At 41.8% G+C, this 27,363-nt stretch overlaps 4 protein-coding genes across 12 annotated transcripts in view; 3 read left to right on the top strand and 1 right to left on the bottom strand.

Annotated features, from left to right (window-relative positions):
* dab1b (DAB adaptor protein 1b) overlaps positions 1–5,648 on the top strand; it is a 155,478-nt gene extending 149,830 nt beyond the window's left edge. For all 9 annotated transcript variants that reach the window (XM_049597284.1, XM_049597289.1, XM_049597287.1 and 6 more), the window contains 3 exons: positions 1,046–1,173; positions 1,611–1,717; positions 4,025–5,648. In XM_049597284.1, the coding sequence (XP_049453241.1) occupies positions 1,046–1,173; positions 1,611–1,700 (218 nt within the window). In that variant the 3' untranslated portion in view covers positions 1,701–1,717; positions 4,025–5,648. The remainder of the gene's footprint in view (positions 1–1,045; positions 1,174–1,610; positions 1,718–4,024) is intronic.
* A 2,373-nt stretch (positions 5,649–8,021) lies between these two features.
* Positions 8,022–19,679, top strand: c8b (complement component 8, beta polypeptide). Its single transcript, XM_049597278.1, has 12 exons — positions 8,022–8,178; positions 8,470–8,617; positions 10,988–11,135; positions 13,169–13,310; positions 13,434–13,566; positions 15,098–15,295; positions 15,472–15,712; positions 17,338–17,466; positions 17,549–17,712; positions 18,219–18,372; positions 19,223–19,294; positions 19,388–19,679. The coding sequence occupies exons 1-12, from the start codon at positions 8,096–8,098 to the stop codon at positions 19,540–19,542; spliced, it is 1,767 nt and encodes a 588-aa protein (XP_049453235.1). The 5' UTR covers positions 8,022–8,095; the 3' UTR covers positions 19,543–19,679.
* A 1,525-nt stretch (positions 19,680–21,204) lies between these two features.
* The window catches only part of c8a (complement component 8, alpha polypeptide), a 7,610-nt gene continuing 1,451 nt past the window's right edge, over positions 21,205–27,363 (bottom strand). The window contains exons 3-11 of the mRNA XM_049597277.1: positions 26,305–26,452; positions 26,054–26,201; positions 25,588–25,777; positions 25,323–25,505; positions 23,948–24,188; positions 23,721–23,852; positions 23,413–23,570; positions 23,006–23,231; positions 21,205–21,548 (exon numbers count right to left, since the gene is read on the bottom strand). Coding sequence (XP_049453234.1) covers positions 21,397–21,548; positions 23,006–23,231; positions 23,413–23,570; positions 23,721–23,852; positions 23,948–24,188; positions 25,323–25,505; positions 25,588–25,777; positions 26,054–26,201; positions 26,305–26,452 — 1,578 coding nt within the window. The 3' untranslated portion in view covers positions 21,205–21,396. The remainder of the gene's footprint in view (positions 21,549–23,005; positions 23,232–23,412; positions 23,571–23,720; positions 23,853–23,947; positions 24,189–25,322; positions 25,506–25,587; positions 25,778–26,053; positions 26,202–26,304; positions 26,453–27,363) is intronic.
* si:ch211-188c16.1 (uncharacterized protein LOC562677 homolog) overlaps positions 21,559–27,363 on the top strand; it is a 27,728-nt gene continuing 21,923 nt past the window's right edge. The window contains exon 1 of the mRNA XM_049597265.1: positions 21,559–22,126. The gene's annotated coding sequence lies outside the window, so the exon portion shown is untranslated. The remainder of the gene's footprint in view (positions 22,127–27,363) is intronic.

The raw sequence follows: 27,363 nt of genomic DNA, 5'->3' as shown, positions 1-27,363 counted from the left end.
ACGTCACCTCTGAGTTGACAACAGTTTTTGCATTCCAGTTGAGATGGTGGACAAGTCAGAAAAAAACATGGACGCCCGCAAGAAAGCCTTTGTTGCCCTTGCACTTTTGGAGTATAGACAGCTTCAAAACCATCATGCACTCCAACTGATGAACGCTGCAGATGAGGCTGACCTAATGTAAAACAAATAAGATAAAATTGCTATAAACAGTACTTTAGCAGTGTTTACTTACTATGTATGTGACTGGCAGCCATCTTGAATTCGTAAGTCGGGGTTGCTCTGAGTTTCCGAGTTGGAAATCCTATCTCAGGGTGCGTTCGAGTTTAAACGTCCGACTAGGAACTGGGAATTTCCAACCTCCGAATACAAAATGAACGCACCATCAGTCTGCAGAGGGTTAATGATGCACACCTGGAGACACTCGTTAACTTGTTCTAGTGTGTGTCCACTGAATGCTAGGAGGGACTCTTGCCTTGCCTCTGTAGGATCCTTCCTTGGAAGGACTCATCCTACCAAGGAATGATCCTTGACTTTGAGAAACACCAAGTGAGTCCCTGGGCACAGTTATGCAAAAAACAAACATCTCTTTGTAGTTGTTACGCATCTTTTTGTGGCTTTATGTCTGTTTGCGATTTGTTTGCATCTTTTGTGTCTCTTCGGGGAAACTTTGAGTCTCTTCCTGGTCAGTAATTTGAGTGACATTTTGTAGATGAAGGCCAGGAGGGCCCCTGTGTCTGTGCCCAGCAGGCCTGTTCAGTAATCCATCCATGGGGATACAACCACAGAAAAGTCGTGCTGTATTTGATAGTGTAGAGAATACACAATGTCAGGTAGAATAGAAAACAGAGTCAAGGGGGTGACATGCAATAAAGGTCAGGATCTAAATTTGAATCCAGTGCTCCTCAGTACAGGTTATGCATGTTAAGATATATTCACAGAGCAGATTAGCATTTAACAGTAAACAAGTCTTAGGAGCCAAGTTAACATGTCTTCTTTTACTGAATTTACAGAGCGATTTACCGTTTCTCATTTCCTGTCTCTGCAGCCTCCACCCCAGCCCCTCAGCAGAGCTCGTCTTCAGACTGCCCCCCCTCCCAGGCCAGTGACCCCGCCACAGATCTCTCCCCTGTAGACCCAGAGGGCAACGCCAGCAACGCCAAGGAGGAACAATCGGTAAGCCCCATCCCCCCGGGTCACATCCCAGTCAATAAGATTCATGGATCTGATCTAACAACCGATGCTACAATCTGTTATCGTCATACGGATGATCTGTTCTCAAGTACATCGAATGTAATCGCATGCAGTCAAACGTCACGTGATTACTACGACTAAACAGGATTGATTTTACCCTTTTTCAGAAAAAATGTCAAGTCAATTAAATGTGAAAGGTCAAAGATGATTTAAGCATCTTGATTAGATCATATATAATAAGCTGTTTGAAGGTAATTACAGTCATTATCCTAAATGTTTGGCTGATGTTTTTCTGGGAAATGTGGGAGGAAAAGATGCACATCTTGCGAGTCCTGACATGCTGGAGGATAGTTGATTCTGCCAAAGCATGTCACCTGCTAAACAGAAATTTTACAGCTCTGTCTCTATCTCTTTCTCAGGGCTCTGTTGTTGCAAGGTCGATCTCTCCGGCGCCCAGTGGAGCTGCTGATCCTCCGCAGGATCAGACCTGTCCACAGGAAGACAGCTAGAGAACAACAGACACAGAGTGGGTATTTCACGGTCCCCTCCTCTCTTATTGGCCTGTTTAATCTTCTAACTGCCTTCACATTGTGGCATTTCATGTATTTTCTCCTGCTCTTTTCATTTCCAGTGTCCCACGACTCCCACCTTTCTAATTTTGTCATAACCCTGCTTTCTTTATTCGCTTTATGTTTCCATTTGTCTCCCTTTTTCCTTGCTCATGAGGTTCACTGCCAACTGGAGGAAAGCCTTGGTTCAGTTTCTGTCATTATGCCTTTCTGCATCGCCCAAACCAAAGATAAGGAAGGCACAATGTTGCCACCTGCTGGTCAGAGTCATAACTGCACAAATACAGCTTCATGAATGAATGAATGAATTTTTTTAATACTGTGTCATGGGCTTACAAGACAGTATTAACTCAAACAAGCCAGGACCAGAGGCCTTTGAGCATATTTTAAGAGAAAAAAATGGAGCTACGTGTCAGAAGCGTCCTACATGATCACATCATCACTGTGTAGAACAGTTTTCATGGATCACTCAGAGAGGGAGAGAGACATTAAATGTGTAGCACTGAAAAATCAATATAAGTACTAAATAAACAATTTATCTCGCCTTCTTTTACAGGCTTTTACGATAAAATTTGCAACTTAAACACATCAAAATTAAACAACCATTTTAGCGTTTGGTCATCTGAGCATCAGAATGTGTCAGGGTTTAGCTGTGCTATTTCATGACACATTAACTCTCTGAAAAGTCCAGTGTGCAGGATTTTGGGGGATATACTGGCAGAAATGGAATATGATGTAATATGTATCTTTACTATAGTGCATAATCACCTGAAAATAAGAGTCGTTTTGTTTTTGTTACCTTGGAATGAGCTGTTTAACGATGAAAAAAAAGGAAACACAACACTTTTGTTTTTGCTCCCATTTTTCACAGGTTTAAGTTAAAGATCTAAAACTTTTCACGCTCTCAAATTATTTATTTCTCTTTTAAAATCCATGTTGGTGAGCACTTCTCCTTTTCCAAGATAACCAATCCACCTGACAGGTGTGTCACGTCAAGACCCTGATTAAACAGCATCATTACTACACGGTGTGTAGTAATGATGTGGAGATGTGCCTCTCCACGGTCACAATAAAAGGATTCTCCAAAGCAGTGGTTCCCAACTGGTCCAGCCACGGGGTCCAGAGTTCTCCATAGTCATTAGTTTAAGGTCCACACAGTTTAATATATTAGGTGTCATACTTGCATTTGGCCAAGTTGCTGAGCTAATGTGCTGTCTCTGTCAAGTAGCTGTCTGTTAGTCACTCAGTCTACAGCAGGAAACAGCACTTCAGAATAAAATCTTTGTGCCGAAATTCACTGTACTTCAAAATAAAGTGTTTTTTACAAACTTGACATGTTTGTTAGTCATCTGCGGTCCATTCAGAATGGACCCAGTTGGAAACCTCTGTTCTAAAGACAGTGATATACCAAGCTGACAGTCGATCGTCTGTGATTGTTGCGCTTGTCTGTTACCCTAGTCAGTCCGTCATGTCCAGCACTGTTGGAAAAGGAAAAGTGCTCACCAACATTGATTTAAAAGAGAAATATATCGATTGAGTGCATGACAAAAAAAAGTCTAAGATCATTAACTGTAACCTGTGAGAGCCTGGTCTCACTCTGAAGTCGTCAAAAACTGGCACTTGGGCAGTGACTTGCAGCGTCAGAAACCAACGGAAAAAGACATCCTTTAACATCGGTATGATACGCAGCTCGTTGCCGCTATAGTTTAACAGCACCTGGCAGCGTCAGGTGGGAACATGGCGGGACAAGGATGAAAGTTAAGGCAGCAAAATTCCGACTGGGGCAGCTGGGAGGGGTGGTGGATGGGTCCAACAACCACCGACTTTCACCCGAGAGTGCGGTGTTCACGTCTCCTAAGATTCTAAAGCTAAACCCTGTTCTTTTTTCCAGAACCTAACCACGTGTTTTTATTGTTGAAGGAAAAAACATCAATTCATGGTGTTGAACTGATGTAGTGCATTTATTTTGAAAGAGACTGTATGTAAACATTAAATTTCCTGTGAAAACACAAGTGTATTTTGAAAGAAGACAATGCATGTGACAGGCAGAACTTGACACGGCGTCCCAGAAACGTCAACAACCAACACACCCAGAGTACCTACGTTGATATGTGATGAGGTCAGAGTGAGAATTATCGGTTGTGAATGGTCATGGAAATTTTTATTGTGTGTCCTTGAAAAGTCATTTGAAAGTTTTGAAATTTTATCCTTGAATATGCGTCTTAATCCTGTTTGGTGTCATGATTTGGTCTCTTGTCTTTCAGGGGACGGAAGCTCTCAAAGGCAAAAAGACAGAAGCTCACGACAGAGAGAAGACGAGAGAGACGAGCAGCAGCGTCTCTCACAGCTGGATTACACAGACTTGTTCTGTTTTTTTCAACCTTTAAAGGATATTTTGGCAGTTCTGTAATAAGCTGGTTACCCAAGGATCCGCTCTCCTCCAGAGGGCCACATACTGTACTGTACTCCTCAGCATGACAACCAGACTTTGGCTCTATCGTCCAATCACATAACCTTTCAACCAGGAAGTGACCTTTGATCGGGAGGCGATGGCGCCCTCCTGTAACGGATTGTTGAGTTTATAGCTGTGAGGATACGCAAAACGGCCGTGGTGACGCTGATGATGCAAATTATTTTTTGGAACCTTTAAAGAGGAGCAGCGTCCTACTGTATGTGGTTGACCTTCGGTTTGCCCGCCGCCACCAGCAGAGACTGCACACAGCAGATGGATTTTGCCAAATGTTCTCATCGTGTTGCTCCACCGATTTTGCATGAACAGACTTAATGTGGATTCAGCGGACTCAGCTGTGAGCAAAACTGTTCTCTGCAGCTTCCTCCAAGACCCGAAACGAATTACAAAAAAAAAATCTTTTTCTTATTTTATAAGCTGTGAATTCTTAGTTGATGACGCCGAGTCATTAGAGGGATCGAAATGACTTTGAGGCATCAAAATCAAAATTTGCCAAACATCTATTTTGTAAATAAGAATCTCCCCGGTCCCCCGTACCCGAGCCTCTGTGCCATACGATAGCTCTCTGCCTCTTGGATGCCAACTACCTGTGTTTCTCTCAAAGCAATGCCCTACCAGCACCTCCATCTTTGACGTCTGGATGTTTGTTTTGCTTTTGCAGCCGTTTATTTTTCACTTCTGAAAATGTCTCTTCTGTTCGGTTGGTGAGATATGAACTGTGAATCTGTGTTACATGGTCATTCAAAATAAAGCCTGCTGTACCTGTCTCATCATTTTGAGCTTGAAAGAAATGAACGGGGTCGACAAACATAAAGACAGCGACTTAAAACCCTGCGACTTCTCAAAGGTTACAGGTTTTTTATTAAATAGGAGGCAGATTTTGCTTCATTCTTGTTTTTAGATATTCTACATCTCCAGCTGAGGTCGCTTTGTTTACAGTTTGCCTCTTTAAATCACATCTCTTTGGTTTCTTGAATAAATAAGCAGAGTAAACCCACAAGCTCGGAGACAGTAGAGTGCATTTCGATGCCTTATCAGGTTTATTTTTGTTGTCCAGTCACTGTTCCTCTTGTCAGGTCATTTGTAAACAGTAAACAGGTCATTGTTGTAACAAAGCACTTGGGCATATTGTAGGTCAGCTCCACCGAGTCGAAACGGTCGAAAAAGAAAGAAAGGCGACTTTATATAATATGAACAATAGAGATATCACTATTAACTGCTAGACTTACAATAACAAACGGTAACTGTACCCCTGCTCGTGTAAGAAAAATGAGAAATAGTCCAAAATATTTTGTAAATTTTATTTATGGAATTAAGAATTGTCATGAAAAAGAGAAAAAAAAGGACTTTTGTACGTCTATGACTTCCCCATACACTGTACCCATGCCACTGTTCAGTCACAAATAAAATATCATGTGATTCCCACGTTTTCTGCTCACATTTCTTTTTCTTTCTTTAAAGATATATCACTTCTACACAGGGGTGTAAATATAGACAGTGCAGTTGCAAACACCGTTCATCTGCACACACTGCAATGCCACACAGCTGGTTCAATATCAGCAAAGTTTCCCTTTATATTCATTGTCTTGTGTGGCGATCAGCAGTGATGTGGTGGTTCACTTTTACACTGTGATCTGTAGCCTATAGTTCGGCTTTAGCTTCTAACTATCTTTGTCTTTTTAACCTGTTGTTGCTGCTGAGTCAGTTTGACATCCTGGATATATCCTTCAAACACAGACTGTAGACCCCTCCGTCTGCTTCTCTCTGGAATCACTGCTTCATTTTTCCAAAAATATGATCATATGTCTTCAGGGAGTGCAGTTAGGTTAGTTAGTTACTCTGACAGCTTGTCGGACCATCACGCTTAGCGAAAGGTCGATTGCCAACCGGAAATTTGCCCATGCTCAAAGAAGAACTCATGGTACTGTAAATCAAAAATGGTGCGATTTTCTCTATATGACCTCAAAAAGGCAAACCATCTCCATCTGTTTTTGTAAAATTGTATTAAAATGATGTGCTTATTCTACATTAACAATTAAAAACTGTAAGTATAAAAAACAATTGAGTTAAACTAATAATTTCCTATTTTCTTTTGTAGTTTTTGTCAGATACAGATATGTAATGATGACTATGTCAAGTCTCTGTTTAATCATGTAATAAACTATACGATTTACAGCAGCTAATTTAGGTGCAAAATCTGTCAACACTGACAAGCTGGGCACATCTGCAAGCATATTTAACATTAAAGGGCAGTAAGACACACCGTTGGTAAATTATATATATATATATATATATATATATATATATATATATATATAAAACTCTGTGTGTGCTTCATAACTAGTAGGGCCCTTTAATAATAATAATAATAATAATAATAGCATGCACTGGGGCTCATCGTAACTACCTTTCTCTATTGCTTATACTTCTGTAGTTAGTTCCCACAGTTGGTTTCATTGTTTCAGTTTATATTTTTATAGTTTATAAGCATTACGATTTCGTTTAGTTTTTATAAGTTTCCATTTTAGTTTAGTTTTTTGGGTGTTGCTTGGTGCCTCTGCTGTGTCTGTGCGTTCTCCTTTCAGAGCTGCAGACCTTGATGGAGTGCAATCAGCATCATGTGACACACCTGGGCCAAGTGAGCTCCCTGCACACAAGACAGTCAGTCTGTGTCTGCAGAGCTCCTCATCAGAACTCTGTTTTTTACTTGTTTTTAAAGCACAGCACCCTGCATCACATTTCATTCCTCCATTTCCTTCAATACTGACTCTGCAGATTTCTCCTCTCTGGTTGTGATTTGTTTGATTACTTTTTATTTTGTTTAATTATGGTTTCGCATTGTCTGTCTGTACATCCAACTGCCTCGTTCTCATGAATAACGCCTTGAGGGAATTTTGTAAAAATGTGGCACAAACGTCAGCTTGGACTCAACAATGAACTGATTAGATTTTGGTGGTAAGATCAGCCAACAGAGGCTGCTGTCCTCACACAAATACTGCACAGATCCTCCCTGCAGTTAATCACTGTAATGTGATATGAGATATTAATATAATCATCACTTGTTCTTTTTAGTGCTGATTATGTTACTGAATCACCTGAAGAGGAGCAAACAACAACAAGAAAAAAACATACAATTGGAAAGAAAGAAGATCAAACAGAAAACATTTTTACAGGTTATCATGAATAATCAAGAGGGACATAACTTGACATGTCTGACTTCCACTGACAATGTGTCGGACGTTAAGAGGCCCTTTGTAAGATGAGAGTTTCCATTGATAGCAGTCACCAACATGTATGTTCCCAAGTAGAGACGTGGAGTCGTGTTAGATTGATTCCCCGACATTGTGTGTGTGTTGCTTTCACTGAGTGAGTGATTGTGTCACACTGTAAAATCCCAAATCAGTGACAGTGAGCAAAGTTTAAAGGTCAGCAGAACACAAACATGACTCAAATGTTTTCAGGTCTGTTACAGGAATTTACCACATTACACCGCCTTTATGCTCCACCACTGTCGTATGTTACCTACAGTATGTTTCCCTGCCCTTTCAGATTCATCACAATAAAGTTAATGACAACTCAAACACATTTAGACCTCCTGTTAAACCTGCCTGCAGACTCTGCTTCACTGTAAACCTGACGCTGGTGTCACACTTGTATTAAGTAACACACACAGACAGTCGACCTAATAACCCTGACACCTTGTCTTGTGGCTCTGAGGCCTGCAGCGCTGTGTACTTAGCTCCACCCCTCAGTCTAATGGCAGCTCTGAGTTCATATCCAGGCTGGTATTGATCAGCGTGTGTTTACATAGAGAGCTGAGCAGTGTCGTCTCCTCGTCCACAGTCAGTTGTAATAACACACAGCCATGCTTCCTGTGGTGACACGGACGAGTGCTCTCAGTTTGCGGCGCTTTCTACTCTATGTTACTGTGAGCTTGGTGCTGCTGAGGTAGGTGCAAGTTTTACTTCCTGTTTAGTGATAGATTGCCAATATGTTCAAGCTAATTAACATAGAGGTTAACTAAGGTAACCGTCCTGCTGTCAGAGACATGCTGATACTTGATGCTCCAAAACAGTTTTCAGTGTGAGATTAAATGTGATTTATGTCACTTTTTTGGTATTAAATCAACAGTATTATTCCTGATTAAGATCCATCAGTAGTTCTGTGTGTGACCAATCAAATTAAAACACTTTTGCATCTAAAAATGTCTTAAAATAAATTGATTTGTCTTGATCACAGTGAAGCTGCGGACACAACAGCGAGCGATGGAGACCCTGGTGTTCGTGAGGCTCGGTCAGTGGGCCATCAGGTGGTAGTTCATCCTGTGGACTGTGTTTTATCAGAGTGGAGCTCGTGGTCGCGCTGTGACACCTGTCAGAAGAAAAGGGTAAGTATGATGACAGCAGACAGGTGATGGTGGGCCCCGGGGGACGTCACAGCTACGATACAGGGCATGTGTTTGTCGGCCCATCAGGGCTCCACAATGTTTGTCTGATACTCATTTGTAAAGGAGGAATCACTCTGAGCAGGTGGACATGAGCACTTCAGATGGTATAGAGAGAAGTCTATAACTGCATGAATATGATTGGATGTTACAAGTCAGCTGGTAGCCTAACAGCTCTGAATGAGTCTGTGATTGTGAAGCATGAATCAGTTAAAGCAAACATTACATCACTGCTCTGCCTGAGCTGGTGCTTTATTTTTACAAAGAATTTAAAGGCTGTTAAATTAAGGCAGGGGTGCAGTCACTGACCCCATGGGAGCTCCCTTAGCCTCCTCGGGCGTGACAGAATTTTACGCTTGACATCTATTTGAGACAAGCTTTTTATTTGTCAAAATGTGTAGCCACACAGGGCTGGTGAAAGGGACTGGGTGTTTAATTGAAGTTTTATGGTATATTCCGATCCAAGGCTAACTGCTCTATGAGCGCGCCAGCTGCTGAGCCACAGGAAGTGCACACCAGGTTGTATCCCAATGATATGCTGTGATATGTATACCTTCTAACCTCAAAGGTCAAGTGTATGGGATTCAGTGACATCTCCCATGTCCCAAATATGGTCACTTCTGGCTCCATAAAAATCCAAGATGGCGACAGCAGAACTTGAGGCTTTAAAACTGAAGGCCACGAACCATTTGGTGACGTCACGGTAGTGTGGTGGAAACTTATGTATCCCTATCTAAGGCCGGTGTTTGGCTTGTTCTAAAGCCCAGTTCAGACCAAAGATTGACGACGAGATGAAACCGTTTTAGAACGTTGCAGAGAAACGTTGCAGCGGTGTGAACTGACCAGTCTGAGCTCTACTGAGAAGTATGGAAAAATGCAGTGCACTATGAGCACTCAAAACGGTCAGGAAGTTGAGTGTGGAACTATGGACACTTCTCGCCCTCAATGGTTGCCATCTTGGCTACGTAGCAGAAGGGGAGGGACCACTTTTCAAACTGGAAATGGCAGCTGAGGACTGTGCGACCGTGAACGTCGCTGCATTGTCATTATACATGTGTTTTTTGCTCTAAACGCCACTATACTGTTGTCAGATATAAGCCAGCAGTATGTTTGTTGGGTTAATTTAGCAGTCTGTAATGATTTGGTACCGCGAACGATAATGCAAATGTTAATGCTAGTTTGCTAACTAGCTAATTTGCGGTAAGTGCACAACGGCTGTGTTTGGTTTGAGACAAGACTACCTTGTCAAAATTCGCGCACTACGCCATTGAGTACATAGTGCACATAGTGTACTACATAGAAGTGTACTAATGGAAGTATGTGAAAGACACAGCAAATGATTCTTATTGTAGTAGGTGATGAGACACTAATGAAAATTAAGTTAGAAATATTGAATACCTTTTTCTGACAATATATCCCCTCCTGAATTTTACACACTGGACCTCTAAGGGAAAAGTTTTAGGAAACATTCTTTGAAACACTTTTTTGCTGAGAATTATGAAAAGACTGGCACCACTCTCATTTCAGCAGCCAGAAGCTGGCTAACTTTACTGCTTAGCATTTAGACTCGAAACAGTGGGAAACAGCTAACCTGGCTCCATCCAAAGGTAGCAAGTCGCGTCAGCTAGCACCCCTAAAGCTCATTTGTAACATGTTTGTTTTGTCCATACAAAAACCAAGGTTTAAAATCAATTTCATGTCATTGTGCTAAGCTGTGTTAGCTACTGACAGTAGCTTTAGCATACAACAGCAGTATCACTCTTCTCATCACAATCAGCAATGAAGCAATGAAAAATATTTTCCAAGATGTCAACTTTTTCATCAACTAAAAACTTTTGACCTTTACAATCAAGCAAATAAATTAAATGTACATAAACCCCCACTGGTTTTATGGGCTGCAGTGGTCCAGCCAATTGTTGTGCACTGGTTATCAAAATGAGATTAGATTTGGATTCAGTCAGATTAGATCTAGTTGAATAAATCATCCCTATTGTGCTGGAACTGAGAGATAACTCTGCAGTCTGAGGCATTCGACATTTCGACCCTTGTGGGCTGTTTTTCTGAGAGGTAGAGAGCTCCACTGCTGGCAAAGGTCTCAGCTGATGTACTTCAGCGCTCTATCTCATCCACTTTACAAGAAAGGGGATTAATAACCTTGACATGACAAAGTGAAAACAGCCCTCTAATGGGATTTCGGCTGTTACAGTTCCCCGGAGCAGTTTCCAGGCTCTTTCACCACCTTCATTGGGTTGTGGCGAGTCCTCCTCTGTGTTTCTCTGACCATTTATGTGTCTGTCTCTCTCAAACATCCAGTATCGCTATGCTAAACTGGAGCAGCCGTCCCAGTTTGGAGGGCAGCCGTGCAATTTTCACGACAGGGAGGAGGAGGCTTGTGATGTTCCAGCCCGCTACACCTGTGACAGTGTTCCTGTGTGTGAGGGATTCTTCTGCAACCAAACAGGTATCTGATACACCTGTCCCTATGTTCTCCCCACTGCCCTCAGTCTTTACGCTAAGCTAAGATAACTGGCTGCTCGCTGTAGCTTCATACGTAGCAATCTAGCTCTCAGCAAGAAAGTAAATAAGCATAAACATGATGTCAAACTGTTGATTTTAGTCTGTTTCGGAAATGACCAATAGCTAAATGCCTATGCCAGCAGCCAGAATGAAATGTTAGCATTAGCCTACGTTTCTGCAAACCACTCATATGTTACATTTGTACATTTCATATGTATCATATCAACATTTCTAATGCGATGTAGTTCAGATTACAGATATGTTAACTGTTAGTTTGGGAGGAGGAGGGGATGGTGGACCTTTTTATAGCTACAAAAGCAGGTATTTTATAACAGTTTGGAACATTTCGAGACGTGTTGAGCAGTTATTTTGTAACAAGAGTTAGGGTCATTTTGAACTTTGTTTTCAGAGACAAAAGGAGATACTTTTTAAAGGGAGGTCAAGACGTTTGCAGCCGTGTTTGTAGAGCCAGAAGTGGGTACTTTTGAGCAAGAATTCAAGGCATTTCCAACTGTGGTTACAACAAAAAAGGCGGGTATCTATTAACGAGAATTTAGGACATATCCAGTCGTATTTACAGCTACAAAAGCAGGTATATTTTAATGAGTATTTGGGACATTTTCAGCTTTATATATAAATTGACATCAGTGAGTATTTTTTAACCAGAGTTCTAAGCATTTTCAGCCATATTCATAGCAATGAAAGAGGGTGATTTTTAATGAGTTCAGGGCATTTCCAGCCGTATTTATGGAGATGAAAGTGGGTATTTGTTAATAAGAGTTTAGGACATTCCCTGTTTACGGTGACAAAAATGTATTTTTTATCGAGAGTTGGGGATATTTCTAGCCATGCTTATAGCGACGAAAGCAGGTATTTTTTAATGAGAGTTCAGGACATTTCCAGCTGTGTTTACAGCGACAAAAACATATTTTTTTCAAGAGTTCAGGAAACTTTTGGACATGTTTATGGTTAAAAAGAAGGCATTTTTTATGAAGAGTCTGCGACATTTCCAGCTGCATTCATAGCAGCAACAGTGGGCATATTTTAATGTGATTTCAGAAAACATCTGGTCGTGTTTATAGTAACAAAAGCAGGTATTTTTTAATGAGACATTCACTTTCAGCCATGTTTATCACAAAAAAAAGGTTATTTTTTAATAAGAGTTTGGAACATTTCCAGACGTATTTACAGCAAAAAAAGTATTTTTTATCAAGACTTTGGGAATTGGGTGTTTGTAGCAACAAAAGCAGGTATTTTTTAACAAGAGTTTAGGACATTTCCAGCTTTATCGTTGGCGACAAAAACAAATGTTTTATCGAGATTTAGGGAAATTTCTAGCTGTGTTTATAGTGACAAAAACAGATTTTTTAATAAAAGTTCAGGACATCTCTAGCCATGTTTATAGTGACGAGAATGGGTGTCTTTTAACAAGAATTTGGGACATTCCCAGTTGTATTTCTAGCAACAACAGTGGGTATTTTTTAACCTGAGTCCGCGACATTTCCTGCTATGTTTCTAGCAACAAAAAGTGTTGTTTCTAGCTGTGTTTTTTTAGATAATCTTTTGGGCATTTTGCCTTTATGTCATAGTGAAAGCTGAAAAGAGACCAGAAAGGTGGCTGAGAATGAGAGGGGATAACATGGAGCAAAGGGCCTGGGCTGAGATTAAACCTGGGCTGCTGCAATAACACTGAGCCTTAATGGTATGCACTCCACCAGGTGAACTACCGGGCACCCCAAACGCTATTTTAAATGAGAGATAAAGACATTACCAGCTGTGTTTGTAGCGACCAAACTGGGTATTTTAAGCCATAACATGATGTTTTCCCAACTCTAACCAAGTGTTTTTGTACCTAAACCTCACCACACATGAACCACAGCATTGTCACAATTAAAATCAGAAACTGAATCACTGACAAATGTAAACATTCAGTTTCGAATGGATCGAGATGCCATCCACGTCTCTCCTCTCCTCCAGGTCGCTGTATTCCCAGAACTCTGCAGTGTAATGGGGAAGATGACTGCGGGGACATGTCAGATGAAGCCGGCTGTAAGAAGGTTTCCAAGCCCTGCAGGGAGGAAGCTGAAGAGTATTGGGGAATCGAAAACCTTGCCAAAGGGTGAGTCACATTCCCATTAGTCTGCAGCCTGAGTCCCAGATATTTTCGAGGACTTGGAGAGGTAAACATGTTGCTGTCCTCAAATCAATCTGCTCACCCTTAATGTTGTTGCTCTTCTTTCAGAATCAGTATCTTGAACAGTAACCTGGAGGGAGTGGTGCTTGATAACAGATACTATGCTGGCAGCTGCTTGCCTCACTACATCCAGGATGTCAGATTCAGGAAGCCTCACAACTTGCAGCAGTACACTATGCAGGTGAAACCAGCTTCTAATCATACTGCTGTATAGCAATTACTGAGCTGAAGTTGATATTCGAGATTACAGCTATCTTCCAGCCCAGACGTCAAAAGAAAGTGTTGGCATTGTACGTTTCTGCAAACCAGGGAAACTTGTCAAACGTGTCATACGGGTCGTATCAATGTTTCTAAAGTAATATAAGTCTGATTACATGTATATGAGAGGAGTTTGTCTTTAGGGGGTGGAGGAAATGGTGGATGGCGTGACACCTAGACCATTGTTTGAGACAAACAACAAAAGTGGGTGTTTTTTAACAAGACATCGGCAGCATTTACAAGCCATGATTGTTCCACCAAAAGCAAGTATTTTAAGCTCATGATCTTCTTCTAACCATAACCCAGCGTTTTTTTTGTGCCTAAACACAACCACACATTAAAGCCACAGTTGGTAACTTTTTCATGTTTGTTCAAAGTGTCACTTTATCCATGCAGCACTAAATGAGACAAATAAATCACAGGCTGATTCAACTTGAGCATGAATTTCATCATGGCAACTCATAATGTGACTCAGTACTGTGTGCCGCCCCCTCGTGCCTGTATGACCTCCTGAAAACATCTGCTCCTGATGCATCGGCGGATGACAGAACAGCAACTCACGGAGCGTTTGACATGATTGACAGCTGCGTCTGAGACTCCTCAGCTCTGATCGGTTGATGCTGACTGCATGGCTGTCTGATTCTAGTGAATGCCATTTTAGGCAGTAGGAAGAGGAGGAGGAGGTCTCATGTACAGTGCCAAAGATGAACTCCACCCGATGGCAGTTAAAACATAAAGAAACGTTACCAGCCAACCTGGCAACCTTTGTTCCTAATAGCTTCTCTGTAAAAAAAATTGTTCACATTAATAACATTTTTAGTTATATAAAAACTCCCTTTAAACTGGGGCTGAGCTGAATACTCGGATGAAATGAGTATCAGGTACAGATAAGTATCACACAAGTAAGATGTGTCATGTTATCTGTGCTTGTGATAAAGGAAAATCCTTATTTGGGTTGCTGTGTTTAATCAGCTGTGATAAAAAATGATCCTGAACTTCAATTCTGAGGCTGTTCTGTAAATACGTTTCTCATAGGTAATAAATATTGCAACTTCTGATCAGTCCACTTAAATGTCAGGCTTAAAATAACAACTTCTGATTAGGCCCAACCCACTTACAAATTAAACTCCGCCCAGTTTTGACATAAACTCCGCCCATTCCGAGTATAGATACAGATAATTTAGTTAAACAGATACAGATACAGATAATGGTGTACTCGCTCATCCTGACTATAAACCCACTGTGAAAGGTGCCTCATTGGAAAGTGGTGCCATGTTTTGTTTGTTGCATCAGTGAGGATTAATCTTAAGCCTGTAATAATGGTGATTTATCTTATGTTTTTTCTTGATCGTTCTTCATGTTTTAAATATAGTTGACAGTTATTGTTTATCGAATGATATGGCTCAGCTTGTTACACATTATAAAAGGACGTTTTCCCTCCCATGTGTTTACAGACAAAAGGCTCGTATGACTTCACCCTGCAGTCTTTTGAGTCATACTCTGACTACAGGAAGCACACTTTGGAGGAGCGCATGTCCCAAACCACCGTCTCCTTTGGCTTTGCCATTCCATTCATAGTTGAATTTGGCTTCAACTACAATAAGGCCAAATACTCCAAAAAAGAACAGAAGATCCGTCGTGCTGCTAGCAAGGTGAGGTGTCTTTTCTCCTGACCTCTTCATGACCTACTGGTTTATCAAAAACAAAAAGGAACCTAACAGATTTATGATACATCAAAACCCACAAGTCATTTAAAATGTCTGCTCCAGCTCCACTCTTAGCCTTAAAGCACTGACGTATTCATCAACTCCTGCTGATTCTCCCTCAGACTAACAGCTTCGTGAGGGCCAAAGCAGAGCTGGAGTTGGCCCAGTACATGCTGAAGTCAGATGATTTGATGCTTCACCCTGAGTTCCTGCAGCGCCTGCGCTCCTTGCCACAGTCCTATGTTTACGGAGAATACAGACAGATCTACAGGGACTACGGCACCCACTACATTACAGAGGCAGCCCTCGGAGGAGACTTTGAACACACCATCATCCTGAACAAGGAGAAGCTCGCAAAGTCCGGTAATAAATATTAGTGGCTGCTGAACTGGAGTCACGAAGGTCACAGTCAAATCAAGACTGGTTTAGTTGCTCAGTTTCTGCACATTACAAGACACATGAAGGTAATTATTGTGATCAGATACTGGTGTGCAACAGCAGTGACATCATCTTTTCTTTATCTTGTCATTGTTAAAGGGACAGTTCACCCCAAAATCAAAAATATATAGTTTTTCTCAAGGGTACAACCCCAACAGTTACCATGATGTTTATTTTCAGATGTGGAGCGAAGTCAGATTTGACCTCTGAGGAACACAAGAGGTCAAATCCAAGATGGCCACCAGTCCCCTTGGTCTGATGTTCAAACATGATTAATTTTGGAACCAAACTGTGCAGTAAAACATTTAAGGTATCATTTCCAACTAACGTGGGGATTCCCATTCATTTGGTGAGACTTTTAAGATCATCAGTTGGAGATCAGCCATAGAGATGTCTGCCTTCTCTCCAATATAATGGAACTAGATAGCACCCAGCTTGTGGTGCTCAAAGTGCCAAAAAACCCCAAACCAAAACATGTATAAGAACATTTCAAAAACTAAACTAACTAAAACCCAAACTTAACTGCCAGCCATATCACTGTGCAGAAGGAACAGTGCATCTACTGTTAGCTTACCTAGCACAGATGGAGCTAAGGTACAGCTCAGTCAAGAAGGACATTGTTAATGTTTACATATTGAGAATGAACCTCTCGCCTATGAATAGATGAGTAGATCCTCCTGTGTGGTGATACGCTTGGCAGGTGCTGTTTGGTAGATTTTTGGAAGACTTTTTCCTATAAACTTACATAGTGAGAGAGACGTCCATAAATCAATGGGTACATTGTTTTGAGTGTCACAAACCCTGCAGTATGATTTGTTTCACCATCAGAATTTAATCCATTGGTCTGATACATCTGTAAATTCTAGAAGATCTGTTCAATTAAATAATTTAATCCCCATTCAAGTTAATGGAGTGCTACACCGGAAGTACCCAACTCAGTCAGTAGAACTCTGTAGTGTGCCCACAGTGTGGAAGCAGTGCCACTCAGTAAGGTTATACCTGGCTGTTGAACCATTTTGGTTTCATGCGCAGCTTAGTAACTTTCACAGGAATGAATAGGGTTCCACCTCAAACGCTGTATCCAGGTCTCTTTATACATCCATGATTAGTAGATGCACACTTCCATCTGTGTGATGATACAGTTAGCAGGTGTAGTTCGGTAGAAAGAAAATAGTTCCTACATGAAACTGCTCACAACAAGGGCTGTGGATTATCTTGAGTAACCAGGTCATGATTTCTGGAAAGAGACACTGATGTTGAGTTTCTCTAATGTACTTTTTTTGGCACTTTGAGCACCACAAGCTGAGTGCCATCTAGTTCCATTATATTGGAGAGAAGGCAGACATCCCTACAGCTGATATCTCCAACACTCTGCAACTCACACCAAAACAATCTAGACTGATAACCAGCTCTACAGGTAAGAGGAACAAAAAGTATTTTTGATTTTGGGGTGAACTGTCCCTTTAACACTGATACCTAGTGATAAATAGTTGATTTAGTTAGTTGATGGAAAGGTAGTAACCACTCCCTGACTCCCTTTGTTGCTCCAGATTACACTTTGGACGACTACGCACGCTGTACGCAGTCGGGCCTTAAGGTCGGGGCCAACATTTTTGGTGTTTACGTGTCTGCGGGTTTTCACGGTGGATCCTGTGATGGCCTGCTGAATGAGATGGGAGGTGAGGAATATGAATATGTTCAGTTTTACATCATGAACACGACCTGATGCTAAAAATCTGAAGTGGTTCTGTCTCTCCTCAGAGGACACAGAGCACGGCAGCATGGTGGAGGACTTTGTTGCAGTTGTAAGGGGTGGAAGCAGTGAATCCATCACCGCTTTACTGTCTAAAAAGCTTCCCACGCCGCAGCTGATGGGGCTGTGGGGCGAAGGCGTGCAATTTAACCCCGACTTCCTTCGCATAACAGTGAGTTTGTCTTTAACTGAAATCTCATGTTCTGCCTCTCCCTTTCTGTCTCACTTTCCCCGCTTATTTCTGTTTTTATTCATATTACCTGTTTTAATCCCATTTTCAATCTTCTTATTCTTGTGTTTCTGTCTCCCACAATCTAAAACCTCTTTTTCTTCCTCCTTTATAATTCTCCATCTCAGTTTGCAGCCATAACTAACTGTTTTCAAGGAGTTTGACCTGACTCATTGGTGCAGAAACATTTACAAAGAGCTGGTCAGTGGTGGTACCAGGATTGGCTTTATTACAAAGAGGCAAAGTACAACTAGGCTGCTAAACAGCAAGTTGAAGAACAAACAACAAAAGATGCCAAATAGCAACTGAGCCAAATACAAATAAGCTGGGTTAACTTTCAGCACTTGTGAGGGTTTCCAGTTGGCTCTATGAAAGGAAAAACTAAATCCTAGAGAAGTGAATTTGAACTGCATGAAGATGGTTTAATTATAAAATTTCCTTCTCATTAGACACGGCTGCTGTATGAGCTGGTGACCTCCAGAGACTTCTCCCATCATGACACCCTGAAAAGAAACCTGAAGAAAGCGCTGTCGGAGTACCTGGCAGAGGCCGATGCTTGTCGATGTGCTCCCTGCCAAAACAACGGAGTGGCTGTTTTGAGAGGTATCTCAGAGGATATTATTTTTGGTGTTTATGACAAATTCTATGGCTCCATATTCATTAGCAATAGACTGAAAACTTGTTTTAATTTCCCCCAGTTTGTGCCAAATCTTAAAGGAATAGTTCAGGTTTTTTGAAGTGGGGTTGTACGAGGTACTTGTTTGTTTATTTTTTATTTTTTTCCTACTTTGTTTATTGGATTTTCAAGTAGAACAACGTTTACAGGATCATTGCACTTGTGAAGTGTTTGGCAAAAATATAAAAATACAACATTAACAGCAACAGTGCAACTTGTATGTATATAAATTATATATGTACACACAAAATAAATATAAACTGACGAAATAAGTGCAGCAGCACAACAAAAAAAACAAAACAAGACAAAAAACAAAAACAAAAATAAGCAAAACAACATTTTAATATTTTAATTTACGCAGGACAGGCCTCTTGCATAGATATTAAAAGATGTACAAATCTGTAACCGCAGGGAAATGGATTATTATTATTGGTAATTATTTACCAGTTTTATGAAATTTAAATCTGCTTGAATCCAAAGAGCATTAGAGGGGGGCACAGGAGACTTCCATCGGAGCAAAATTAAACGAGCTGGCCTGGGCTGTGCCGACTGACATCTACTTTGCGTGATTATACACTGACTTTAGAAAAGAATCTCATATCACCTTATTTCAGAAGATCACTCTCCCTGGTTTTTCTCAAAGGAACCTTAACTGGCATTGTCAGAGCTTTTTTTCACAAACTTAAAATTGTTGTATACTAAGGGATGATTTTACAGTGGTGGTAACGATATTAGTGATGATGCTTGTGCAGTAAATATCTTAACCTCCCTCAACAGGCACCAGGTGTGACTGTGTGTGTCCCACTGGCTACACTGGACGAGGCTGTGAGATCACTAATAGACAAAAAGGTCAGCTCTCAAAACACTGCGCACAGCATTGGATTAAAACCTTCTGATATATTGACATAATGATATGAAATATGATGTGGCCCCTTCTGACAGATTTAGCCATCGATGGCAGCTGGAGCTGCTGGGGTGCATGGTCATCCTGCAGCGGACAGAAAAAGACGAGGAGCCGACAGTGTAACAACCCAGCACCCCGTGATGGAGGCCTGGAATGCAGAGGACTGCAGGAAGAGTCGACTGAATGTTTTTGAAATCTGTTTAACAACTCTGACATAAAGATTTTTAAAATTCTGCTTCAAAATGGAAGTTTGGTTTGTGGTGTGTTTGTCGTTTGACTGCCTGGTGTGACATGTTGAATTATATTTGAATAAAAACAATCTTACCTAAATGGAATATCTCCAATTAGTATTTCATTTATACTGTTAAACCATGTGTCTCTGGATATGTCTTCTCATTGGTGTAACTGCATTCTCGGAACCCATCGGCTGTATTCGGCGTCTGACTTCCAGCAGACGGCGATACAGCCTCTGGCGGCAGACCCCCGATTTTTTGGCATTCTGCTTTGATTTGGGCGGAGGAGGTGAATTTCCATTTCCGACGTCCGTTTATATATAAGTAAATACGCTGAACTATTGCGATGGATTCAGAGTTTGCAGTGACACCAATTATGTTCCACCTCGTTAGTTCACCGCACGGACCGTTTAACCTGGCAACAACTGCAGCTGGCTCAAATGTGATTGGTCAATATCACGCGGACTACAAACAGCCTACAACCGGAAACCAGGGCTCTTCCGCTCTTCTTCCGGAGGCAAGATCTCCAGGGTTTGCCTCCAGACTCTACATTCACTGAATGTAGAGTCTGTATAGAGAGACTAGTGTAACTGTAGCATTTAAGCAATGACCTGGATTCAGCCTCAGCAATTTAAAAATGTCCTCCACTGCTCAAAAAAATTAAGAGAACACTTAATGGTCACAGTCTAACACCTAGCCAGTTCAACTTCAGGGATATTAATCCGTCCATTTAGGAAGCACAAGTGATTGTGAATCAGTTTCAGCTGCTTTGGTGCAAATGAAAGTGACAACAGGTGCAATGGAGAGGCAAAAGCAAGACAACCCCCAAAAAGGGAATGGTTTTACATGTGATGGCCACAGACAGTTGCTCTCTCCTCATCCTCCCTGACTGATTCTTCTCTAGTTTTGGTAAGCATGAGGCGGTACCTGCAGCACAGGTAGTCCAGCTCCTCCAGGATGGCACATCCGTACCTGCTGTCAGAAGAAGGTTTGCTGTGTCTCCCAGCACGGTCTCAAGAGCATGGAGGAGAGACCAGGAGACTGGCTGTTACACGAGGAGAGCTGGACAGAGCTGTAGGAGGGCATCAACCCAGCAGCAAGACCGGTATCTGCTCCTTTGTATGAGGAGGAACAGGAGGAACAAAATGACCTCCAGCAGGCTACTGGTGTGCATGTTTCTGACCAAACTGAAACAGACTCCATGAGGGTGGCATGAGGGCCCGACGTCCTCTAGTAGGACCTGTGCTCACAGCCCAGCACCGTGCAGCTCGATTGGCATTCTCCAGAGAACACGAGGATTGGCAGGTCCACCTGTTCTCTTCACAAATGAGAGCAAGTGCCTGGAGATGCTCTGGGCCCTGGGTTCCTTCTGGTACAGGACACTGCCCGGCCTCATCCAGGTCTGGGAGGAGATCCCCCAGGACACCAGGAGCATGCCCAGATGTTGTCAGGAGTGCACACAGGTACACGGAGGCCAAACACACTACTGAGTGACATTATGAGTTGCTGTGATAAAACTCACACAAGTTGGATCAGCCTTGAGCAGTGTCTAAATTGCCTCAAGTTGACATTTTCATTCTTGTGTTCAAAAAAGCTTCAGACAGAAAAACACACACAAAGTCTGCACATCACATATTTATTGCTACCTTGATATACAGTTTGTCACATTGTGTGTCCTGATGACGGCCCGCATTTCATTTTCTTTCAGAGCTCAGACAAATAAAAGAATTGTGACAGAACAGTTTTATTCATTAAAAACACTTACAATGCTCACTTAGCACTCAACAGCATGCTCACCCTGGAGCCTGAGTAATTTAACATCGCTGAATCTGAGAGGAGGAGCCCAGGCAGGCTGCTCCGCCCCCTTCAGGTGCAGGATTATTACAGGTTTTTGTCCGAGTCTTCCTCCCCGATGCACAGGATGACCAGGCCCCCCAGCACGACCATGACCCGTCTGTCTTTGTATCTGTCGGGAAAAATCAAGGAGGTTTGAGCTGATTTTACCAACTGCGTTAGCTCCTGTTTTTATTTGAAATTTGCTTATCATTTATGCATATTTATAACAGTTTATGATGACAATAAGGGGTTAAAAACTGCTTTAGAGTTGAGCATTGACTACAAGACACATAAGCCATTGGGACAATCACTGGCTATTGATTGGCTCTGAGGACAAATGAGTCAAGGCAGGCACTTCCTTCGACACAGGCCCTCACTGCGTACTGCAGCCTAGACTGTCAGTATGGAAGCTCCTATTGGCTCAAGTGAGGTGTCAATCAAAAGGTCAGAGTTGAGCCACCATTTTGACAGCGAGGAGTCGGCTTATTGACATGCAAACAGAAGAAATTATGGATAATATACGTAAAAATATGAAAGTTTGAAACTATGCAACAGCAATTCTTGGATATCTTTGGATGTAGTGACACGTTTGGACTAAATATTTTACTGGACTTAGATCGTCTGGACTTTTGGGAGGGTATGAAGACAGCATGAGTAGCGCTTTTCTTGGCATAATACCGATCTGTGGATTATAATAACGCTTCATAGGTAAGTTATACGTGCTTATTTGTTTGTTTTTTTTGTCTGACAGTTTATTGAACCTGCTGCGGTGGTTGTATCTTGAAATGGTCGGCATTATTCGAACCACAAGGAGCGTAGCTTTCGAATGAGTAAACCCAACACACTCTCACTCTGACCTCATCACATATCAGTGTTTGGTCAGGGACCTTCCACGTCCAGATATGCAAGGTACTACGGGTGAGTTGGTTGTTGACGTTCTGGGATGATGTGTCAAGTTCTACCTGTTACATTCATTGTCTTCTTTAAAAATACACTTCTGTTTTCACAGGAAATTTTAAATTTACATACAGTTTCTTTAAAAAATAATTGCACTACATCGGTACAACACCACATCAACGTTTTTTTCCTTCAGCAACAAACACACGTGGTTGCGTTTAGGAAAAAAGAACAGGGTTTGGCTTAAGAATCTTACACGATGTGAACACTGCTCTTCCGGGCAAAAGTCGGTGTTTGTTGGAGTGAGACCGGGCTCATAAACCACTTAAACACAGCAAATACAGCAGTTGTTGACACATTAAAATCAACAAATAAAACCTTACAAGGACCTGTGGGTGGGCCATCGGATATAAGACAAAAGTTGTTGTTCTGTGTCAAGATGACATTGGCATGAGACATTTGGAAGACATTTGATTTTGGTTACCTAACATCACAACTGTCTAATGATGTAATGGTACCTCTTTCCTACTGTCTATGCTTAGCTAAGCTAACTGTATCCTATCTCTAGAGTGGTGTTCAACAAAAAAACAAATAAGTGTGTTTCCCAAAATGTAAAACTGTTCCTTTATTTAAGGAAATTGTTTAATTAATGTCTTTACCTCTGCTGTGACACTAATAACAAAGTCTTACCTCTTCTGAGAGTGTCTTCACAGGCCTCTCCATGATAGCCTGACTTACAAATGCAGTTACAGGCGGTACGCGTGAGGACAGGGATGCCGTTGTGCTTGCAGGGGGCGCAGCGACAGGAGTCGAACTGCTGCAGATATTCATCGAAGCCCCTCTCCAAGTTGGCCAACCTCGCACCGACATGGTCAGCAGCTGTACTGAGGCGCACTAGCTCATAGATTGGCATGGTCTGGGTCATCAGGGAGGAAGGATAGAGACAGGAAGAGGAGGAAGTTTAATAAAAAGCAGATGACCACACCAGCAAAGGCACAAAAACAGTGTGAGGTCATACACTGAGAATTTAACTGTAACTTGTGTTTTGTTTTTCTTGTGTTTAAGAGCATATGTCGAATCGTCTTCCAGTAGGTTACCTCATATTCGATGAGTGCTGGGTTGTGTTTGAGGGACGCTCCCCAGTTTCTGTAGGTCTCAGGGTTCCTGATAGCCGAAACACCACTGCTGCTGTGTGTTACTCCCCCCTTCACCAGAGTAACAATATCCTCAATCAGAGCTGAATCAGAGTCTTTGCCTACATTTAAAAACAAAATTGTCATACAAGCTCTGAAAACACAGTACTAGAACAGTACTTCATGTTATATGTCAGCTGAATGTGAATGAGACATTACACACAAAGCAAATTAACTCAAATTCAAAACTAAATAGAGTTTAGATGTCTCACCTTGACTAAACGATCCTTTTTTATTGCACGGATTCACACCCACTTTGAGCTCTCCTGATGCATAGGTGCTGAGGGGCCAACTTAAACCGATAGAGGCACCAAAGCAGCTCCCAGCTTGTTCAGCCTCCAGCTCTGTGAGAGTCAGGCACAGGAATTAAACAAAGGTTACTTTACAGTACATTTTCTCGTAGATGACACTGATTAACAAACTGGAAAGTCCACAGTACTTGACTCTGCCATAAACGTCTTGTTGACAACCACGACATATTCGAGGGTTCCTCCCATAGTTCCCTCTGTGACGTAGTGGGTGCCAAATGTGCTGAGGAAGCGGGAGTACATCCCAAAGTCATACTGCTCGGGTAGCTCCATGAGTGAAACGTAGAAATCTTCATGAAGCATTAGATTATTACTTCTCATCTTGAAGTGGGCTGTTTCCACCTTGGACCAAAGCCGAATGAACCCAAGGTCCTGAAGACAAAAGGGAAAGATTTTATAGACTTAAGTGACTTCTTGTTTCTTTCAGAGGTAGAAATAGAGATAATAATGAAAAAGGGTTTGTATAAACGTAACGTATTTATACCCAAAAAATAATTTATTTCATTTTGGCCACAAGCACTCAACAGTTTTTAAAGGAGTTCAGAAATGTTGGCCCTAGTTATTTAACCATTAAATATAAGCTCCAGTAAGAGGACCGTTAGCTTAGTTTAGTGTGAAGGCTGAAAATAGTGGGAAACAGTGAGCCAACTGTCAGTAAAACCACAACTTGAGGATATGATATGCTACAGCGACAGACCCTCAGTCAACATCCTGAGCAACCTGAATCAAGCCAACATAAACCTCAGCCTCTACGGACTGTATTAGCAAACTTTCTGTTGCTGCCATTACACTTTCTGTTGCTGCCATTACAGCCTGGCGCTGGCCACCAGCCTGCTGTGACACTCAATGCTGGAGGTTTAGGCTGCCGAATTTGAGCCTCTACAGTCGCCGACCAAAGGTCCGTCTCCTGAGCTGCCAATTCTAGCTAACTCTTGTCTCATTTGTGGTCTGATAAACAGAGAGTGAGAATGAGTGGGGCAAGGAGGGGCTGAGTGAGTGCGCTGGTGCAACTGTACAATAAAATATTAAAAATGAAGCAATGTGCATGAAACTCTGGGTACGAACACTGTACGAAGCATATGCCTGTTCTTGTCTGGTGGGAGGGGCTTCGGACAGAGAGGGGAGAGCTGCATGAGGAGGGTTTATTTTCAAATTCTGCCTTTGCTCTCTGCAGATCTGCCGACCTCAGCATTAACAAACAAGATATGGGCTAATGTATTAATTAGTGAGCTTTACAGGTGCTGTTAGGCAGATTTTGTGACCTTCGAACAGAGCCAGGCTAGCTTCTGCCAGGCTTCTGTTTTCAGTCTTTATGCTAAGCTAAGCTAACTGGCTCCTGGCTGTAGCTTCATAGTCTATTTAAAGGACTGCAATGACAGTGGTATCAATCTTCTTATCTAATGCTCAGCAAGAGAGCAAACTTATTTCCCCAAATCTTCGAAAGATAAACAAACTCAGACCTCTTACTAGTGATAACCTAATTACCTTTTGGTCAATACAACATACCTGGCTTTTATGCTGCGTTATGGTCTTGAGAAACTCTGATTCACGACTTCCACTCAGTCCCACTTCCACATAATAGATCCCAACTGAGACACCACCACTGGAAGATCTCATACTTTTCCTTGCATTCAGCAGGCCCACAACATCTTCGTAGTATTCGTGAGAGCCCTCTGACGTAGCTTCGGCCTGTAACAGGTTAAACCTTATACCAAAATGTCTTCCTTCAAACAATGATTGATGCATTATAGAAATTAAATCGCAGCATTACCACAAACTGGTAGGTATGGTAGTTGTAAGGTTTTCTGTAGTTCTTCTCATCTGCGTTGTAGTGCAAGTTCTCACAGAACGCGTCATAGATGAATTTCCTCCATTCGCCATTATAGACGTATTCACACCTTCCTCCAAAGTACCTCGGGTCTAGCACATGATCCACAAAGTCTCCAGTCAGGACGTTGTAGCTAGGCAAAGTGGAATAATTCAAATTAGTGATTATCAAGTGAAAGTAATGAAGATTTAATGAAAGCGTTGTGATATGAATATCATTTAGCAGTACGCTTCTGTGAAATTATCATATTTGATTTTATGCATTTCACAATAAAAGTCTGAATTTGGCTTGATATCACAGTAACAGCCTGTGAGGTGATAATAATGTAATTTATTGTGAAATATTAAAGTTACTCATTGTAACTTCCTGGAAATGATTTGCAGTGCAGTAACAGCTCTGCAGTATTCACCCCTGAGTGCCACGTTCAGCTCCAGGGATCGGCATTATGGTGGAACACTTGTCGTCCCTCTGGTTGATTTCTGCACAGTCGTCTTCATCAGAAAAGTCATCGCAGTCTGACTCTCCGTTGCAGCGAAGGGACTGGCTGATGCAGCGTCCTGGATACACAGAGACAGATTTACATGTACTGCACATACACACGCACCAAGAGACAAAACATCTTCAGCTTAAAGAGTGTAAGTGGTCGTTGATGGGACTGGCCTGTTTCCTTGCAGGTGAAGCTATCGGCACAGTAATCTGTCACCAGACACTGTGTCGTTGCTGTTGGACATGTCAGCTTCTCCCACAGTGCCTCGATGCACTCTGTGCCGCCGAACTGTGAGGGCTTCTCCAAGTATCTGAAACGGACCTAAGACAGAGGTAAAAATTAGTTGGTTCTTAAAATCACCCAGTGTATCCATTCCCTTATACCAGGGGTGGGTAACCACCAGCTCCGAAGGCACATATGGCTGTTTAGCCCCTCTCTGGTGGCTCCCTTAGGCTTTGAAAAACATGTCTGGAAATGGTATGTAACGGTTATTTAAAAAAAAATTAATTTCTATCAATCATTGTTGAAGGCCTTAAGTGATTCTTACATTCTCCAGTTGTAAAAACGTGGCTTATACACCAAATAAAAAAGATATTTTAACATTTCATCAACTAAAATGTGCATCATATGTCTACTGAATGGCGCCTTTTCCTCCACATTTTATCAAACCTCAAACGTGGTGGCTAGTCTTGAGTCTCTCTAGCCAGGCTAGCTATGGATTCCAAATCTAACAAAGGATAGAATAGAGAGTTTAATAGTCCAAATCATAAATAGTCCACTGCAGTGTTGCCACCTTGTGGTAACTAAGAAAGGACGGCAGACGCTAGTTCAACTGGGCTGGACAGCCTCAAAAAAAATTCACAGGCTGAGATCAATGCAAAAAACGATTTCGATTTCTTTACGACGTCTGTGCACAAAAAAAGGGTGCTCAAAGTGCAAAAAATAATTTAAAAAAGTAAATAAAAACAGCTGCAAATGTTTCAGTGCTCAAGGACTGAATCGTTTGCTGCTGTTTAATTTACTTTTTAATTTTTTTTTTGTTTTGCACTTGGAGCACCTTTTTTGTGCACAGATGTCCTAAATAAATTGAATTTTGTTTTGGCATTGATCTCAGCCTGTGAACCTTATTTGTGACTGTCCAGCCCAGTTGCACTGGTGTGCAGGTATCTCCTCGGTCATCCTTTCTTGATCGTCCATTGTACTGATGCACCCAAGATTAATTTTTTTGTTGC

The sequence above is a fragment of the Epinephelus fuscoguttatus genome, linkage group LG15 (genome assembly GCF_011397635.1).
Source record: "Epinephelus fuscoguttatus linkage group LG15, E.fuscoguttatus.final_Chr_v1".
Taxonomy (NCBI): domain Eukaryota; kingdom Metazoa; phylum Chordata; class Actinopteri; order Perciformes; family Serranidae; genus Epinephelus; species Epinephelus fuscoguttatus.
Note: the sequence above shows the minus strand (reverse complement) of the source record. Positions and strands in the feature narration are given on the sequence as shown.

Bases quoted from the DNA above. Each gene is read 5' to 3' on its own strand.
- c8b (XM_049597278.1), top strand. From the start codon at position 8,096: ATGCTTCCTGTGGTGACACGGACGAGTGCTCTCAGTTTGCGGCGCTTT. The intron at 8,179-8,469 runs GTAGGTGCAAGT...TCTTGATCACAG, and splicing joins GTGAGCTTGGTGCTGCTGAG to TGAAGCTGCGGACACAACAG. The intron at 13,567-15,097 runs GTGAAACCAGCT...ATGTGTTTACAG, and splicing joins TGCAGCAGTACACTATGCAG to ACAAAAGGCTCGTATGACTT.